This window comes from Mesoplodon bidens, assembly GCF_964165515.1.
Source record: "Mesoplodon bidens genome assembly, chromosome: 5".
NCBI lineage: Eukaryota > Metazoa > Chordata > Mammalia > Artiodactyla > Ziphiidae > Mesoplodon > Mesoplodon bidens.
In genome coordinates, this window is record NC_138161.1 from 66,191,354 (window position 1) to 66,211,840 (window position 20,487).

A 20,487-nucleotide genomic window follows, 5' to 3' on the forward strand; every position below is an offset into this window, starting at 1 on the left:
AGATCAGGAGAGTCTCCTGACTTCCAGCTGATCCCAACACATACACAGTAAATACATAGTGTGGTATGCTACCATGGCTCTGTGGATGTGCGCTACAGCATCATATGTCAATAGATAACTGATACAGGGTAACATCAAAGGCTTAGAGCATGGAGAGCTTTGTAAGGTAAAGAAAATGATTCATGAATTTTAAAGAGGGTTAGTAAATATTTAGACATAAAATTTGTTTAAATTACATGCTTATTTCATTGTTTTATAGGGATGTGGAGAGCCTCCAAGAATAAAGCTTATTTACATATCTAAAAAAATGAAAATGTTTGCTAGCCATTTGATGATGGTAATCCTCTTCAGTCTGGCCCAAACATTCCTCGATATATCCATAATAAGCCTTTCAAGTTAGATAGGGTTAACCTTCTAAATGATTCAACCAGCTATTGTTGATAAATAGAATACCTAAATCATTTGTTTCCAACTCAAACAGCTGAAATATTAATCTAGAAATATAGAAACAATTGATGTAAAATATACAACTTATAAGAAATCTGCATCATGAAAAATAAATGTTTATAACAAAGAAAATTCACTCTGTATGAATTGAGTTGATGAGTGCCTTAAGTCATCGTTTAAGGAATTAATTAGAACCTAACAGAGTACAACCAATAGAAAGACTCTTCCTGCCATCCCTGGCCGCACAATCTCTGAGTATGCCTTTATTTTATACTGTCACTACCCATATACATTCATGCTTACACTGCAGCACCATGAACAGTATAGAGCAATGATTCTCAAACTTGAGCTAGCATCAGAATCATCCAGCAGGCTTGTTAAAAGACAAATCCTGTCCCACACGTTCTAGAGTTTCTGCTTCAGTTTGGGGTAGATTCTGAGAATTTCTATTTCTAACAAATTCCCAGGTGATGCTGATGTTGCTGTTCTGGGAACCACATTTTGAGAACTACTGAATTTAGAGTAATGGTTAAGACAAGGGCTCTGAATCAAAAAGACCTGAGTCTTTCTCATTAATTGTCTCACCATGGGAAAATTTTTTAACCACTTAATCTGTCTTTACCTATGGCAAAGATTGCTAATTGTCTGCCAATAGCTACTATTCTCCTGTTTCTTCCATAGCAACAGAATTTTTGTGTGTGTGTGAATAGCAGAAACATTTATTCCACCCAGCAAAGTCAAGAAAAGTGAAGTTCCAACACATTTCTTTTGTCTTCTCAGTTATAAATAAAAGAACAGGCATTTTATCAAAGAAGACATACACCTGGCAAATGAACACAATAAAAATGTTCAACATTATGAATCATTAGGGAAATGCAATCAGACTATAGTGAGATACCTCTACACACTTTAAAACAGGCAATATTTTAACTACTGGCCATACCAATCAACTACTGGTGAGGACTACAGGGGAACTGGAATGCTTCCATACTGTTGATGGGAATGCATAAGGGTACAGTTATTCATTTTAGAATATGAAACCATATATTCATATGAAGACTTTTATGCACATGTTCATAGTTAGTTTATCTGTGGTGGCCAAACTGGAAACAAACCACAAAACCCCTTCTGTTATTTTTCAGGAAGAAAATGAACTACTCACACCTGCAACTTAGATGATTCTCAAAATAATTATGCATCATGAAAGAAAAAGACAAATACAAAAGTAAACATTAAGATGCCAATGATATTAACAGTCTAGAAAACACTAACTGAGTGGGAAAAAAAGTAAATCAACTGTAGTTGCCTGGGAGTCCTGGGAGACATGTCAGAAGGTAGATATTGGTGTTGTATGTTTGTTATTATGATGATGGATCCGTGGCTTTACAAGTATTAAAACCTACCAAGCTGTACATTTCAGGTATGTTCATTTCAATGCATACCAACTACACAGCTCAATTAAGTTTTAATAGAAATTGGCTTCACATAAAAATCTGAATCTCTTTTCTGAATCTCCTTTTCAGTAGAACTCTGCCAACCACAGGTTAACTTCATCACCTCTCCTTGTACATGGGAGGGATTCTGTTGCAGTAGCAATGAAGACTGGTGAGCAATGAAAGGTGTTTCCACTTGAGTTATCCAGGAACTCTGCCTGGGTCCTAAAAATCGCATGCCTGGACTACACGACTTCCACTCTCATGCAGCTCCAAAATCACTGGTGGTTCTCACAACCATCCTCATCTCAGGGTGACCTCTGAACCCACCAAAAATTCTGACATCCAGGACTCAACATTAGTCCCACAGAGCCCTGCAGTCTACCCTGGGAGGCCTTGGACAACAATGCAAATTAGACCACAACTGGAGTGAACACTATTCTCTGCCATGATACTATCCCCACTGAGGTATACAAAGTTTGCAACACTCACAAAACCTGTTCCTCTTCATCCGGACAGTCCAACATGGCTCTCAACATCAGTCTAACAGTGTACAAAAACCAAGATGAAAGCGGGCTTAAATAATAGTCTTTATTATGGCATAGAGCAGAGCAAACCGAGACAGAGGGTTTCCAAAAAGGGTGACCTGGAGCTAGAAGAATCCATCCCGAGCATGACATGAGACAATGCCACCAAAGAAGGTGTAAACCTCTGCGAGCCACCAGCAGAACCCAGCCTGGATCTCCATGAAAGGTGGTTAGGTCCTGTCTTAGCCAGTTGATGGAAGAGAAGGACAACACCTACGTGCTCAGCCTATTAATGCTTCACTCCAGGGGATAGGAGAGCACAAAGGTCTACCTATCCTGACCACAGTGAGGTGACTAATGCCCAGTATGCGGATCATAGCAACAGAATTTTTAGTTGAGATACAGCTGCCCTGCTAAAGACTTAATTTTCCAGCCTCCCTTACAATCTATCCTGCTAGGCAGGGTGGAGCAAAAAGATAGCAGAAGCTTGAGTTCTGACACCATGGAGCTATCACAACTATCCGGGATAACTTAAATACACACTATACAGGAGAGAGGAATGAGCTTCTAACTTTTTAAAGCCACAAGCATTTTGGATCTGTTATAGCAGACTAAATATACTACCTCCTGGGTCATTGTGATGATTTCATGAGGTGACGTTTATAAGCACCACCTAGCCCGACACTTAACACTTAATAAGAGCTTAATAAATGATAGCTATCTGTTAACATCTAACAAAGAAGGTTTTAGCCAAATGTAAACAAGTTAAAACTATGCAAAATAGTTTAATAAGCTAATATGTACAATAATATACCACTACACAACCATCAGAACAGCTAAAGTTTTAAGAATGGAAAACATCAAATGCTGGCAAAAATGTGTAGCAACCAGACTCTTATAGAATTGCTGAAAGAATAAAATGCTATCACTTTTTTGGGAAAAAGTCTGGTAGATTCTTATAAAACTAAACAAACTCCTACCTTGTGGCCTAGCAGTGCCACTCCTACATATTTCTCCCAAGAGAATGAAAAGGTATCTTTGCAAAAAATGACTTGTATTAAGAATGTACGTAACAGTTTCTTTTTAATAGTAGTCAAAAACTGGAAACAACCCAGGTGTCCAACAATAGGAGAATAAACAAACTGTGGTATATTCATACAATGAAATACCACTGATACACGCAACCACACAGACAAATCTCAAAAACAACATGCTGAGTCAAAGACAGCTTGAAAGTGTACATACTGTACAATTCCATTTATATGAAATTCTAGAATTGGCAAACTAATCTATGGTGGAAAAAAAATCAAAACACTGTTGCCTCTGGGAGACAGGGAGGTTGGGTCTGACTGGAAAGGGACATGAAAGAACTTCTGGAGTAATGGTGATGTTCCATACTGGGATGAGGTTTTGAGTTACACAGATATATGCATTTATCAAAACTCAGCATATGTACACAAGATTTGTGAATTTTATTGTATACGAATTTTATTTGGTGGACAGAGCTAATGAAAATATTCTTCATTGGTAGGAGAGCCATACCTCTTGGGGATAATCTTAGTTTATGTCTACTGTCCCAGCTGTATCGCAGTTTAGGAAATAAATTATATGGTCGCTCTAACCACTGATTTTTCCAATTTTCTGAACTCCTGCTTTATATTGAAGAATTTCATTTCCCTCTCTTTTATACCATCATTTGCATGACCCAAGTAATTTCTTAAGACTTACTAATAAAATAGTAAAACTGGAGTACTCACGGGTAGCCAAGGAAAAGGAGGTTGAGGACTGAATGGCTTCGGAAGAGATTGACCAGGGTCCAACAAAGTACCCATCCACACAACGTAAGTAGCACCAAGCGAGCTGATATGAGAACCATGTAGTGAATCATTGATGCTGCACCCGCCTTAGTGGCCTGTAAGTTTGGAAGCACCAAAAAGAAAAGCTTATAAGTGACTTTATTCAAAAGCAATGTGACTCAAGTAAGGACTTACTAGATTTAGTGGAAGGTAAACTGTGGGAAAAGAAAAAAAAAAAAGGAAGGAAGGAAGGAACGAAGAAAAGAAGAAAAACTGCCCATCCACCTTATCTTCCTCATTCTTGAAGATTCGATCTCTCCAGGGACAGTTAGCTGTTTCCTCCTTGAATTCCCATAGTCCCTCACAAAGACCTCCTTTAAGTTCTTATGATATCATCTAATTTATTTACACTGGGGCTTCTCAAAGTATGTTCCATGAACCACACTCATCAGAATTACTGGGGCTGCTTACTGAACATGCAAATTCCTACTGACTTTCACCACCAGATATAGGGAACAAAAATCACAAGTCAAGGAACCTGTATTTTAACAAACCAACGAGTGATTTTTATGTAAGGATAATGAGCCACTAATTTATCTGACTCCGGACTAGACTGCAATGGCCTCAACAGCAGCAACAGTGTTTCTATTTTTCCTTGAATCCTCCCCCCAATCTGTTTGCTAAATTAATGTTTAATAAATTACTGAAACTTCAAAAATAATCAGATGTTATTTGACAAATCCCTATATAAATAAATGTTTCTTTTTTGACTTTTGCAAATATGAAAATAATGCATGATCTTTACTTCTAGTTCTTTACATCACAGCTGTTCAAATACTCTTCTTTAATCCCAGATTTTTAAAACTGAGTAAATATAGTAAGAAAACATACTTGTCTAAACATGAAGCTCTGCAATGTCATTTTCTTTCAAACTGAACTAGGAAGGAATGAGTGAAATGCAGGGGAAAATGACAGATTCTTATAACCTCTAAAACAGCAGTGTCAGAACTCAGAAAAACAATTTTCTGGAGTCAACAGCACATGGGAAAGGAGGAGTTTTTCAGGTCCCTCCTATATATCCATTTCTTAGTTCACCCAACATACTACATAGCATATATAATATATACACAATATATACTATTTGTGTAGTTACTTATAAATGCAAAGAAGCAGTTGAATTAATACTTCGGCCTGGGCCTTAAACTGTAGAGTAGGCTCAAGCTGTTCTCAGCCCAGCAGAACAAACAGTTGCATATCACTCCCCTGATACATACCTCATGCCAATGTACCTCATGTGCCAAAGTCAAGGGAAGGCATTTAAGCCACTGGAATTACTCCATTGCCTCCATTCTCAAATGTTTAGGATTAGTAATAAATTTACGTTTAATATTTGTCTTTCTTGGTTGGGCAGCCTCATAAAGACATCATAAGGACGTCAAAAAGACGTCTTATTTGTCTTGGTTGCCACTGTATCCCCAGGACCTTGTGTAGCATCTGTCACATATAGGTAGCACAGTGGTTAAGAGCTTGGGGTTTGGAGTAAGGCAAAAATGATGAATACATTCAAGCTCTGCTGCCCTGGTGACACTGGGAAGAGTGTGACGAGGAAAAGAGTATGTTGCTATTGGAGAGTAAGTAACAGGAGATCCTAACCTAGGGAGGGTCAAGATTAGTCCTATGCAAGTGTGGATGCTATCATTTTAAAATTCTAAGTTTTAGTAAACTCAAACAAATGTCTCTTGCTAGCAACTCCACAAATGGTATATAAATAATTTCAAGTGAATGTTACTTGAAACAATGTTTTAGATGCAACTCTTTATTTACATACATACAACTCTTCTTAACAATAGTTACCTAAAATCCATCCTATTTTTACTGCAACTATCAAAATTAGAAAGATTGTACTGGAGAACTCAGAAGCTAGAACTAAGCTCCTATTGGACAAATGAGATTTCTAACAGTTGAATTAGTATATCACACTTGAATTTTAAATATACTGTAAGAAAACCTTTTAAAAAGAACTAGCACAATTCATGTAAGAGTAAAGAAATTAATTTATAATTGCATTCAAATTATACTTGGACATTTCACATTTTCAACCTCTAACTAGCTCTAGCTACAAGTGATAGAATACAGTGAATGAGCTGTTACCTCTGAGATGAGGGCCCATACAAGCCTCCTCGCAAGCATCACTGTGATGAATGCTGCCAGGTGGTAATCAATGAGATGAAAATTCTGTAAGAGAAACAAATAACTGTATCAGAAAGAAATATGTGTATCCAGTTGGAACTACTACATGAAGTGGTTTGCCCCCTCAAAAGATTGTCCTGTATCATCTTACACTTACAGACCACAGGAATCTGAGGGACCTTGAAGAGACTACCTACCTTCTACTTCTTTCATGACGAATTGCTTTAACTTTTCTAACACTATTTTAAACTATCTGGAATGTAACCTTCTCTTTTTTTGCAAGTTTACTGTATTAGAAAGAAAAGATTACAGTTTTGGGTTAACAAGTGATAACCTGCAGAATTATGGCAAGAATAATTATCTAAAATGCCATATTTATAATGAGTGTCAAATTTAAATTCCCAGGCTTCAAGAGTTACTGTTGTTGGTCTCTCTTTATGAAAGCTTATATTAATCTAATTGGGCATCTACTAATCTAAACTCCCTACTCACTGATACATCAATACATTCAGTCTTTCCCCTTAACTTGATTTAAAAACATGTCTAATATTTGATCTCTTCTTCCTATAAAATGATAGCATTACCTAGATGACGTGTATGGTTCCTTCTAGTTCTAAGTCTGTATATATAACTGTGATAATAAACAAAATGAAAAGTCATTAGCAACAAAAAAAGTTGGAATGTATTTTCATTTTGATGGTCAAAAGGTCTGTAAGTTTCCACAGTCCTCCTTCCAGAACTTCTCAACTTATTCAATAAATATGAACGAGACACCCACAGCGTGCCATGTAGTCTTCTAGATACTGAGGATACAAAGCTGAAGAATGATAGACAAGATTCCTGCTCTCCTGGATCTTACTTTTTACTGCAGTGTAAGAGAGAAAGGGGATGGCAGAGATTACTAGCTGTTTCTTCTGCCATCACAGAATTTAACTGGACACTGACTCCTAGCTGACTAAAGGTTCATTTCTCAGCCTCCCTTGCAATAACTACTTGCGGCTAAGGGATATGAGGGAAAGTCACGTGTGTGACTTCCAAGCCATGCCCTTAAAGGAAAGAGCTGTCTCTTTCTCCTTTCCTCCCTCCTGCCAGCTGCATGTGATGACAAGAGTTGGAGCCTTTGGACCATGGTGTCTGAAAGAAGCACACTGGGGGTGGCAGAGCAACAGATACGAAGAGTTGCCACACTGGCCTTATACCACCTACCTACTTTTTATACAATAGGGAAATAAGCATCTGTTCTGTTTTAGACACCCTGTTACAGCAGTTAAACCCACATCTTTAATAAAGTCGCTTAAGGGGGGAGGGCAATGACAATCAACAAACTAACAAGCAAAAGCATTTCAAATAGTTATGCTGCTGGTAAGAAATAAAACAATAATGACTGGGAAGGGAAGTGCAGAACCAATTTAAATCGGTGCTTAGGGAGGATATCTCTGAGAAAGTGGCACTTGGGCTGACAGCTGAATGACAAAAAAGCACAAGCCATGACAAGATCTGGGGGCAGAGAGCTCCAGGCAGAGGAAAAAGTAATCACACAGGCTCTAAGGCAGGGAAATTATATGCCTGGTATGTCTGAAAATCAGCAAGAAGGCTGGAATGAGGTAATGAGCAATAAAAGATTGAGTTTATATATTTTTTCCTATGGGGAAGTCATAAGAGTGTTTTAGGCAACGGGTGCCATGATTCTATTTGTATTTTAAAATTATCACACTGATTGCTGTGTGGAAAATACATTGTATTTGGGGAAAGATCAGTTAAGAAGCTATTGCTTTCAATTCCGATGAGAAAACATGATCGATTGAACAGGGTCAGTAGCGATGGAGTGGCCAGATTTGGGATACATTTTAAAGGTAAAGCAGTATCAAGAGAGTGGCTTACCATTCCTCAGACCCTTTCCTTTTCCCTGTCTCTCTTTAAGTGTTTGGATTCTAACAATTATTTACCCCCTCTTAGTTTTGAGATTCCTCCCTGCTCATCCTACTCCTCCAAAATAATGGAAGCAAATACACTACACCCCCTAGCTAATGTCTGGGGGGTCTTATGTATCACCAATCCATCTAAGACATTTTTTATATCGAAAAATTTAAGTGCCTAATGTACCTCATTGTTAAGCAAATTTTGTTATATTCTAAATCACTGAAAACTAGTAATCTACTTACGATTAACTCTTTATAAACCAGAATATTTGATTAATCAAAGCGCTCCACTCCTGAATATTCTGAATAACTTACTACACCACTTTTAGCTTTTACGTTTCTTAGGGATAAGACTCACTCAGCTAATTATTTGATAGCTAGAATGAAACTTTACATATTCAGGTGCCCACATTTTCTTTTTTTTTTTTTTTTTTTTTTTTTCTTTTTGCGGTATGCGGGCCTCTCACTGTTGTGGCCTCTCCCGTTGCGGAGCACAGGCTCCGGACGCGCAGGCCCAGAGGCCATGGCTCACGGGCCCAGCCGCTCCACGGCATATGGGATCCTCCCAGACCGGGGCACGAACCCGTATCCCCTGCATCGGCAGGGGGACTCTCAACCACTGCGCCACCAGGGAGGCCCCCCACATTTTCTTTTTGATAATTATTAAGATCTTGAAAATGAAAAAGAAAAACCATATATATAAATCTGACAAACTTCTGAGTCAGGCATGCCTAACAGAAGAAAACGTAAAAGAGACAAACCACTAGTTAAGACATAAGTCCCTTGGCGACCATCCCAGTCAAGTTGCCACCTGCCATGCTTGAATACCTTCAGTGGTGGGAAGCAATTAGGTCTGTAGCAGTCCATTCACCTTTAACAGCTCACTGATGCAGGCCCTCAGATTCATGGGCTAAAATCTTATTTGCTATTCCACATATGTTACTCTTAGCTCCACAATTAAATTTTAAGCTTTGTGTGATCAAGGATTATGTGTGGCAGATAAGTTAGCCGGTCCACATGATAACCTCCTTTAAGTGTGCCTTCTTCTACTGTAGGGACTGGAAAGCTAAAAACTACATTTCCGAACTTTCCTGTAACTAAAGTTACTAGATTTGATTTAATGTCTGCCAATCACATAAACTGAGTAAAGTGGGGAGAGGGGCAGGGTAAAAGGCACCCATTTTTGGTGGCATAAGTCAGGCAAAGGAAGCATAATTCTGGAGTCAGCAGCCATAGCAGCACTGGCTCCCTCCATTTCAAGGCAACATTTATAAGGGACTTTCACACGAACTCCTGTCAGAAATGGTTGACTGGGCAAAGAGCTCTTTGATTACCTTAAAATTCAGTAAGTGAGAAGTTTCCATGGGATGTCAAAGTGAAAACAGTATAACAGAACTAACCAATGGTACTCATGGAGTAAACACAGAATAAATACAGGAAGTAAAGCATAGCAGATAGGTCTGAATTTGAGTGTTCACTTTGTCACATGTGATTTTAAGCCAGTTTCATAACTTCTAGGTCTTATATTTCTCACATAAAATGGGAGTCTTAGAGTAGTACCTACCTGTTTTTAGAAAGAATAAATGAGATAATACTTGCAAATAACAGTAAATATTTTAGCAAGTATTTGCCAATGTCACTGTTAAGATACTGAGGTATTTACTTATAAAACTATACAGCTGGAAGAAGCCTTAAAGATCACCTAATCCAACCTCATTTTACAATACCATGGCCAAAGAAGGATTTAAAATAAAAATGTTTATTCCCTTCTCATACTATCTTGAATATTTTGGCCCACATTTCCTTTCTATGTTCACCAGGCCAGGGAGGTTTTCTCATCATTTATAAGTGTCAGACACATACAAGCTACCCAGGACAATAATCTTCTTTCTCCTAGAGCATATCTCCATTATCCATCCAAATCTGCCACTGCTGTCCACTTACCTACTAGGTCACCTGACTATCCTGAACTGTTACTTTATATACCCATCTGTGGAGAACGCTCTGTGCATCAAGATTACCACAGCACACTAAATAACTGGAAAGAGTTATAACTGCTGATGTACTTCAGCAGAGATGGCTAGTTCTTATCTCATTTTATTTTGGTAACAGAACCCAATTTTACTCAGGGTAACAATGAACCCAGCTAAGGTACTATATTGTCCAACCTCCCTTAGAGTTAGGAGTGGGTACATGTGAAAATGACGTGAGCCTGGCCTATAAGAAATTCTCCTTTATGCTTCCCTACGTCCTTTCCCCTTTCTGGAGAACAGGGACAGACCACAGCCACCTTGGAGGCCACCTGCTAGAAGATGGAAGAGTCTCCATCGGCCTGGGTCCCCTGCCAGTGGAAGTGTGCTACTCTTGCCAACCAGGACAACTGCCTCAGACTGTTACATGTTTGAGGGGTTATACAATTTGCGGTTTATTTGCTACAGAAGCTATCATTATCCTCATATAGCCATCAAAAGGGTAAAGTTCCTGGAATATAATCATACTTCCACCTTAAACTTTCAACAAATTTAACATGGTGTAGAGAAAGCTAAATATCAAAACCCTTCTGTGATATGGTTATAATAAATTACTTAAATGTTTTCTGCATTTTCATTTATATTTTTACTATTTCTGGTTATGGACCAAAGCCAGATATTTTTTTTTTTTTTTTTTTTTTTTTTTTTTTTTTTTTTTTTTTTTTTTTTTCTTTTTGTGGTATGCAGGCCTCTCACTGTTGTGGCCTCTCCCGTTGCGGAGCACAGGCTCCGGACGCGCAGGCCCAGCGGCCACGGCTCACGGGCCCAGCCGCTCCGCGGCATATGGGATCCTCCCAGACCGGGGCACGAACCCGTATCCCCTGCATCGGCAGGCGGACTCTCAACCACTGCGCCACCAGGGAGGCCCCAAAGCCAGATATTTAACAATCTTATGACATTATATTCTGAAGGTAATCTGTGCTTTAACATAAAAACATTTTATTCCAAGAAAAATTAAGAAAAATAATTTCTACACATAAGTTTTCCTACTAGTTTCTTGGCTAAGTAACATGAAGAACTTAAAGGCCTGTTAAGACTTACCAATGAAGTACAAGAGGCAGGATGATTATAAGGATACCACCACACTGTTTTATAGATGTTGATGTACTGAATGAACAGAGCAACCAGCAAGTAGATGAAAAAGAGAAATTCAAAGAGCAGGCTCCCATCCACAGGCAAATCAGGAATTTGGCAATGACGAACAGGACCTGGGGTGATTAAGGCTGTGATAGGTGGGACCGGAAGGCCAATAGCACTACCATTCCTAAAAAGAGAAAATTATGGTTAATTCCAATGGTGATACCTTTCAGTGTCAAAGAGCACAAAGGGGTTCTGCTTCCTTCTTCACCTACACTATAACTGTTGGCCCTCAAGACTCTATTCTGGGACCTTTTGCTCGTCTCTTTTCCCTCTGTACACTCTCTCTCCATAATGTAATACATGGTCATGGCTTCCATTATCTCCTACATGCTGAAAACTAAAATTTCTCTCCAAAAAGCTCACTGCTGCATTTTAGATCCATGATATCAAGTTGTCTACTGGACATCTCTGTGGTTCTCCTCCTACAATCCTGACCCTAGTCCACGGCCCACCCAGTTAGCTGCCCATATCAGAAACCTGGGAGTCATATTAGGAATCTTCTTCTCTAAATCATATATACTCCACTTTATATATCTTTTTCCAAACTGCACTCTCCTCTCTAAACCCACTGCCTAAGTTCAAGGAGTTACCATTTTTCACTGGAACTACTGAGGTAATCCCTCTAAATTCAACTCTACTTTGACCAAATCCTCCAATCTGCCTTCAAAGATCTTTGTAAAGTGAAACTGATAGCGTACTCTCTTGCCTAAAACTCTTTTTTTTTTTAAATGTTGAGCCTTCTTTTAATTTATTTATTTTTATTTTTGGCTGTGTTGGGTCTTCGTTTCTGTGCAAGGGCGTCCTCTAGTTGTGGCAAGCGGGGGCCACTCTTCATCGCAGTGCGCGGGTCTCTCACCGTTGTGGCCTCTCTTGTTGCGGAGCACAGGCTCCAGAAGGGCAGGCTCAGTAGTTGTGGCTCACGGGCCTAGTTGCTCCGCGGCATGTGGGATCTTCCCAGACCAGGGCTCGAACCCGTGTCCCTTGCATTAGCAGGCAGATTCTCAACCACTGCGCCACCAGGGAAGCCCTTGACTAAATCTCTTTAGTGGCTCTCCACTAACAGCATAATATCCAAAATGTTTAGTCTGTCCTATGAGGCCCTCTGCTTAACAGACTACTCTCATTTCTTATCACTCTTCCACATGCGCCCTATATACTACCCATGCTATTTGCTATCTGTGAATATACATGCTATTCCTTTGTATACACCATTCTTTTTACCAGCAATGCCCTCCACAATCACCTTCCTTAAAGCTTCACATGCACATTTACAGAGAAAACCCTTCAAGACTTTTAAAATGATCAACATATCCTCTAGAAGCTTACCCGGACTCACTCAATCCAAAGTGATTCATCTCTCCTCTGTGCCACCATTATACCTAAGCTCTGCCTTTATTGCACTTTTCATACTGTTATACAGTTTTTTGCATACTGTTGTACAATGTTTTTGCATACATCTTTTGGTCTATCAGATCACAGTCTTAAGGACAGAGACAGTACTTCCCCTAGTTCACTGCAAGTACATACCTGTAGGTGGAGGAGACAGCAGACCAATACAGTCATGAAAAAGAGGGAGAGCTCTTAAAACACAAATTAAAACGTAGGGATTTTAATCCCTATCTTCTTGTTCTTTCTCCTAAGCTCTTTGGTAAGTCACAAATAGCTGGGCTATCTAAAGTGATAAGATGAGGGACTTCCCTGGTGGTCCAGTGGTAAAGACTCCACACTCCCAATGCAGGGGGCCTGGGTTCAATACCTAGTCAGGGAACTAGAACCCGCAGGACGCACCTAAAAGATCCTGCATGCTGCAACTAAAGATCCCACACGCAGCAACAAAGATACTGTGTGCCACGACTAAGACCCGGAGCAGCCAAATAAATAAATAAATAAAATGATAAGATGAGGGTAAGGAATAAAATTTCCCATTGTTTATATGCCTGTGAATAGAGATCTAAGGGTCTACTATTGCTAAGAGAACAAGGAAAAGAGGCTTGGTTTGGTTATTTCCAAAGAAGATTCTAGAGAAGGAACAATATTAGTGTTACCATTCTACTTTAAAATTTTCAAATATAGAATTCTACCATTAGTATGTGACATTTACAGTACTTTAAGTGACTCATGGGAGTATGAACTCTGCTCATTCTGAACAGTTAAGAATACCATGGCAGAAACTCAGAAGAGCTAGAAGGGAAGAACAGGGATGGGGGGAGGGTCAGAAAAAATTATTAAAATTTCTTCCCCTTATTCTCAAGAGTACACTCCAATGGAACAAGCTTACCAAGGAGTAGGTTGTGATCTACCAGTAGGTCTCAAAACCTTATTTGCTCAATCATAAACCAATCATTAATACACCACTATCCTCTGATCTGTTCTGGGAGATGGGCCACAGCACTGCACAACTTCAGGAGGTATTTTTCACACAGAATACAACACGAAAGGTGCCCTCTGAAGTTGTTAAAGTTGGTGAACTTGGAGAGAATTAATGCCAGCAGCCATTCTATTCTCTCACTCCATTTAATCATAAAATATGGAAACAAAAAATTCTGACGAGGAACCTCTACTCTAGAATAAACTAAATATTCTCTAGAACAAATAAAATTTCTTATTCCTCTTCAGTCAAAAGTACATGCTAAAATATCTGTTATGATTTAAAGGTTTATACAGAATTTTCCTAAGTAAAGCAGACTAATTCTGCTGTTAACAAAGTTAGTAACACTCTGGGCTTCAAGAAAAATATTCAAAACAAAGTACAAAAGATCTATATTTGTGGAACTACCATATCATCCGGCAATCCCACTCCTGGGCATATATCCAGAGAAAACCATAATCCGAAAGGATACCTGCATCCCAATGTTCACTGCAGCACTGTTTACAACAGCCAAGACATGGAAGCAACCTAAACGTCCACTGACAGATGAATGGATAGGAAAGATGTGGTACATATATACAATGGAATATTACTCAGCCATAAAAAATAATGAAATAATGCCATTTGCAGCAACGTGGGTGGACCTAGAGATTGTCATACTAAGTGAAGTAAGTCAGACTCAGAAAGACAAATATCATATGATATAGCTTATATGTGGAATCTAAAAAAAGGTACAAATGAACTTATTTACAAAACAGAAATAGAGTCACAAATGTAGAAAACAAACTTATGGTTACCAGGGGGAAAGAAGGTGGAGAGATAAATTGGGAGATTGGGATTGACATATACACACTACTATATATAAAATAGATAACTAATAAGGACCTACTGTACAACACAGGGAACTCTACTCAGTACTCTGTAATGACCTATATGGGAAAAGAGTGGATATATGTGTATATATAACTGACTCACTTTGCTGTGCAGCAGAAACTAACACAACATTATAAATCAACTGCCCTCCAATAAAAATTAAAAAAAAAAAATGATGTGCTCAATCCTCCTCCCCCATACTTGGAAAAGCACCGCTCTTCTGTACGCCCATTAAATTCTGTCCCTAGTTCCCTTATCACACTTATCATTCATACAGTATTGAAATATTCTCTTCCCTGGTAGACAGTAAGCCACGTGTAATCAGAAATCAAGATGTTAGGGAACTACTGACCAAAACAACTCACCTTGGCCAGACACAATGATAACTGCTTGCACGAGTTATCTCATAACAGGAGATCCCAATAAGGAACATGGTGCTGCTGCTGAAAACTAACTGGGAGAATTCGGGAGGGGCCAAAAGGAGGGAGGAGATGCCAGTCCATAATATGTCGCGCCAACCTCCCAGAAACCCTCATGCTAGAATCCATCTTGGCTGAGAGATGTGTGCGTCACCAGGAAGTACCAAGTCAGACCAAATACGGCACAAGCAAGCTGACTGGCCAGAGACAACCCAGAAAGCTAACCCCATTACCATAAAACCCGAGACTGTGAGCCAGTGGCAGGGCAGTTCTCCTGGGTTCCCTTACCCTGCTGCTCTCTGTCCGGGTGCCCCTTCCAAATAAAGTCTTTTGCTTTGTCAGTTAAAAAGAAAAAATTCTGGGCCTCCCTGGTGGCGCAGTGGTTGAGAGTCCGCCTGCCGATGCAGGGGATACGGGTTCGTGCCCCGGTCTGGGAGGATCCCATGTGCCGCGGAGCGGCTGGGCCCGTGAGCCATGGCCGCTGGGCCTGCGCGTCCGGAGCCTGTGCTCCGCAACGGGAGAGGCCACAACAGTGAGAGGCCCGCATACCGCAAAAAGAAAAAAAAAAAAAAAAAAAGAAAAAATTCTGTTATTTGTGATAGCCTATACAGCCTTGGCTATTATACTTCAAGCCAAAAGACAAAGAGACAAACATCAAATATAGTGATCCAGAGAATCAGTTGGAAAGAGGAAAGTATTCCTATATGTTAAAAGTTTGAGAGGAGATATGACCAAAGATCTTAAAACCAAAAAAAGAAAAAAAAAAGAGCTAAAATAAATAGACTTGGTCAATACATCTCAGAAAATTAATTACGGAGGTATCATTTAAGAAAAATTAAAAGTATTGTTCCTACGGCTTCCCTGGTGGCACAGTGGTTAAGAATCCGCTTGCCAATGCAGGAGACATGGGTTCGATCCCTGGTCCGGGAAGATCCCACATGCCACGAAGCAACTAAGCCCGTGTGCCACAACTAATGAGCCTGTGCTCTAGAGCCTGCAAGCCACAACTACTGAGCCTACGTGCCACAACTACTGAAGCACACACACCTAGAGCCCATGCTCCGCAACAAGAGAAGCCACCGCGATGAGAAGCCTGCGAACCGCCACGAAGAGTAGCCCCCATTCGCCACAACTAGAGAAAGCCCGCGTGCAGCAACAAAGACCCAACACAAACAAAAATAAAATAAATTTTTAAAAAAGTATTGTTCCTCTGAAAGAATATAAAATAGATTCAAGAAGAGCAAAGTGACACAAATGTTTGAGATACAATGTGGGAGAGTTCTAGTCCCAGATTTCTCACTAACCAGTTGTGGTTTTTGAGAAAGTAACTTTATATCCCTGAGCCTCAGTTTCTTCATCTATAATACAAGGGTTGGAAAAGATTCTCTTCAAAGAACTCTTCTCAATGCTATCACTGAATATTCTCTTTCAAACTGTGCTGCAGGTCCCCAAGACCATGCCTAAGCCTGATGATTCGCTAGGAGGACTCACAGGACTGCGCATATAGTCATGTTCACGGCTACGATGTATAACAGCAAAAGAATACAAATCAAAACTAGCAGATGGAAAAGGTACCAGGCAAAGTCCGGAGGAAACCAGGTGCAAACTTCCAAGAGTCCTTTCTCAGTGGAGTCATATAGGATGCACTTAACTCTTTCAGCAACTAGTTATGACAACATGTGTGAAGTGCCGTCTACCAGGGAGGTTCATTAGAGACTGAGCAGGCAAGGTTTTTACTGGAGACTAGCCATGTAAATACTCTTTACCTAGCACTACCAAAATTCCAGACTCCCAAAAGGAAAGCAGATGATCAGCATAACAATCCTTAGAAAGGACTGCATACGAGGTTGGCATCTGGGAACCTGACTGGTAAATAGTCCCCTCCACTGACACGAAAGCTTCCTGCAATAATAAGAGTGGCTCACTGTGCCTAAACTATTTGTGCAAACAATATGAATTATGGTGAACCCTGCTTTGGCCTTGTATGCAGGAAAGAGTTAACATAGCAGACCTAAGACTGGCCTTTACGGAGCTAGCAAGCAGCAAATTTTAGGTAAGCAAACAGATAAAACAAGAAAAATTTAAAGGAATAAAAAAGAACTAAAAGGGATAGAGAAAGCAGTGATCATTTGGACATGCTCAGGTGATATTATTAACTAAGCATACAAGAACAAAACAAGGAAAAAAAAATCACTCTTAGTCCTTCTCAAATAAGATTCTCCCTCAACTAAAAGCTCTCTAAAAAACTCAGCAGTTCACAGTATATCCTCCTTCTTTAGAAGGCAATCATCTAAGCACACAGTCCCAAGAACAAATCCCTGCTCCCCGCAGGTAGAAAGCAGGACAGGATGGATTTCAATTCTGATTGTGTCACCAAACTACCTCTTTGACATTTTCAAGTTTAACTTCAAACAGGTCACAAACACCTAAGAAACAGGGGCAAATGCTCTCTTCTGCTGCTGATTTCTGTCTTGCAGAATCAAGTATAACATCCAAAATTACATCACACTTAAGCAATTGTCTATTTCTCTCTTCAATACTCTACAGACACTCCAGAAATGAGTTCTCTGCATCTGGACATTGTCTTTCTTTATACACATCCTTCCTAAAACTATATTCTAGGCTATCTAACACTGGTTTTATCCACACTTTTTATACCCTTTCCCCAGGTCTTGTAAAACAACCTATTCTAGGCTGCTTCTTTCCCATCAAGAAACAAATATAGGACTGTCTGTCTTCTTCCAAAATAACCCCTCTAGGTAAAAAATGTCACAAAATAATCCTTCATAATAGCTTTAGTGACTTTTCAAAACATGAGCAACTACTATTTTTCACTTTATTCTAATCTGTTGAAAAATAAGTCCTTCTCCCCACCAACCCCATTAATTGCTAAAGAAATATACGTTAAAGGAGGAAAGTTGATGGAGAATGGCAGATCAAGGCAACCATAACTAGAACCTGGAAAGCCAGGATAGAAGAGCTACAAGGAAGACAGATCACATGCTCAGAGCTAAACTCATTTAAGAGCAGAGGTATTTTCTAAATGTTCTTAGTTCTTCCCAGTATTCTATCTGCAGACTTCAAGTACATGCAGAACCATCTGAGAATGTGGTTTTCAGCTCTTTTTAAACAGCAGAACAGTTCATATTCCCTCCCCCAAAAGACATTTTACATGGTATCCTAATATTTAAAATACACAGGAGAAAAAGTTAGTCTCATTAAGAGAGGACTGGGAAAACTAAAGCCTAGACTACTAGGCCTGAATGACTTTTTTTCCCTTCTTTGTGCTCCTACAGCAGCCCAAAACACTGAGGAGGGTTTCCACGGGATGGTATGAGAATCTAATCTAATCTAAGAATCTAGGGAAATCCTCAAAGTCAAGTAAATGAACAAAGAACTACTGGAGTTAATACAGAGGTAGAGTTAGAATACTGTAGCTAGCTAGAATCTTAGCTAGGCACAGCTACGATTTTCTACTGCAATTTGAAAGTACTGAATCACTAAACTGATGGTCAGTATATATCAGTAAAATTAAAGCATGAACTTCAAATAGGAAACATCCTTCATCTCAGTATCTATGTTGGATAGTACCTTTCCTCAATAGCATTTTCACATAGTCTCATTTTTTCATTTTTATTTATTTAAAAAACAACACGTTATTTGTAGAAATTTTGGAAAATTCAGAGTAAAGTTTTTAAAAGTTATGCAATTTACTACTTCATTTACTTCCAAGGAGAAAGTATTTATTTATGAAGCAGAAAGTATTACCGTTTTTAAAATGAGGAAACCCAAAGAACAGGAGTAGAAATATTACTCTAGGATAAATTATAAGTACTCTGTATACATATGTAAATATAAAATTTGGATTGAAAATTAGTATAATGAGAATCAGAGCCTGGAAAGTCCCTTCAAACTGGAATTTCAGGGAGAGCCCCACTGAAATGACAAGATCAGAACTGCTTCTGAAGACTGAGTAGAGCTTGGGGTGGAAGGTCAGAAAGAAAGAAGGGCAGGCCAGAAAGAGAAAGTGCACAAATATCAGGAGGGCCTGAAAATACAAGAGTAGTACTGACTGCTAGCTGTGAAAATTAGAATCCAGGCCAGAGAAAACTCTATTCAGGGAGGAAGCAGAAAAAAAAAAAATTATCTTGACCAAACAATCCAGTAAAAGCCATCTCTTTCTACTGCTACATAATAGAACCTCCTGATGAAATGAGTTATCCTGGATAATTTTAGAAATAATTCATTCTAACTTTTGAAAATTAGGAATAGAGATAAATTTCCATTAAGAAAATCAAATTCTTGATTCTCGTACAACATAACACAAATCTTAAGATGTTTAGGCTACAGCTGATAGTTTATTCATTTCATTTTGAACAAAATAATTTTTAAGACCCTTGATAGAATATGACAATTTTAGAATCTCATGTTAACTGTCTATTTTAATTTGCCCTCCCCAAAAAAGAATGCTAGTTAAGTAGTTAAACCATCACATTCATCTTGAACTGTAATTCATTTCTCCCTTCTTTTAATAGCTGGAAAAAAAGGTGATGACTAGAATTTGGATTATCAGCCATAAGTATGAATCAGCCTGTTTTCACTCTGTGGGCATCACAACTTTCTATCTCCAAAGTATTCTGAAATACTTCGTTCTCAATCTTTAGGGTCAGGATTTCTACTTCAGTGTCAGAAAACAATCTTGATAAGCAAATATCTGAATAACATGATGACTTCTGTATTAGTCTTACTGATCATAGGATACTACAAATTACGCAAAGTCTTATTTCTTCTTTACCTGTTTCTCAGGCCTGTTCCATTGCCACAGCCCCCACCAACCAAAGTCTGCAAAGAAGGTAAAGCTGAACGGCTTAGCTGCTGCCGACTAGGGCCCCTCCTTCCACCGGGCATGTCCAGGAACCAGTCTGCTTCCAGTGCCACCTGTAGCTGCAACCCAGGTTAACGGTTGTCAGCCTGTTTCAACACTGAACAAAAAGAGACATTTAAATATCAGTTTGCTATTTTTAAAGTAGACAGTGTAACAAAATAACCAGAAAAACTGAGTGAGCAGACCTTGTAAAACCAGATTGTCAAACAAATGCTCCCAATGTCTCTTACCTAGTTTATTCTAATGAAAGGACTACTCAGTCTCCAATGGGTCAGAAACCTAAGTTCTAATCTAAGCTCTGTTTGAAAGATATTACAATCAGGTAGAAATTTACAAGAAACACTGAATATATACATTTCCAGTTCAAAAGTAGTATTTCACAGTAAGTCACTTGAAATGCAGAAGAATCAGCACTGTCCAGAATGTTAGGTTTTGTTATCAAGGGAATCTAGATTCTGAG

At 39.1% G+C, this 20,487-nt stretch overlaps 1 protein-coding gene across 1 annotated transcript in view; it reads right to left on the minus strand.

Annotated features, from left to right (window-relative positions):
• TMEM39A (transmembrane protein 39A) overlaps positions 1 to 20,487 on the minus strand; it is a 30,243-nt gene that overhangs the window by 8,680 nt on the left and 1,076 nt on the right. The window contains exons 2-5 of the mRNA XM_081234668.1: positions 19,938 to 20,124; positions 11,384 to 11,606; positions 6,355 to 6,438; positions 4,165 to 4,319 (exon numbers count right to left, since the gene is read on the minus strand). Coding sequence (XP_081090794.1) covers positions 4,165 to 4,319; positions 6,355 to 6,438; positions 11,384 to 11,606; positions 19,938 to 20,050 — 575 coding nt within the window. The 5' untranslated portion in view covers positions 20,051 to 20,124. The remainder of the gene's footprint in view (positions 1 to 4,164; positions 4,320 to 6,354; positions 6,439 to 11,383; positions 11,607 to 19,937; positions 20,125 to 20,487) is intronic.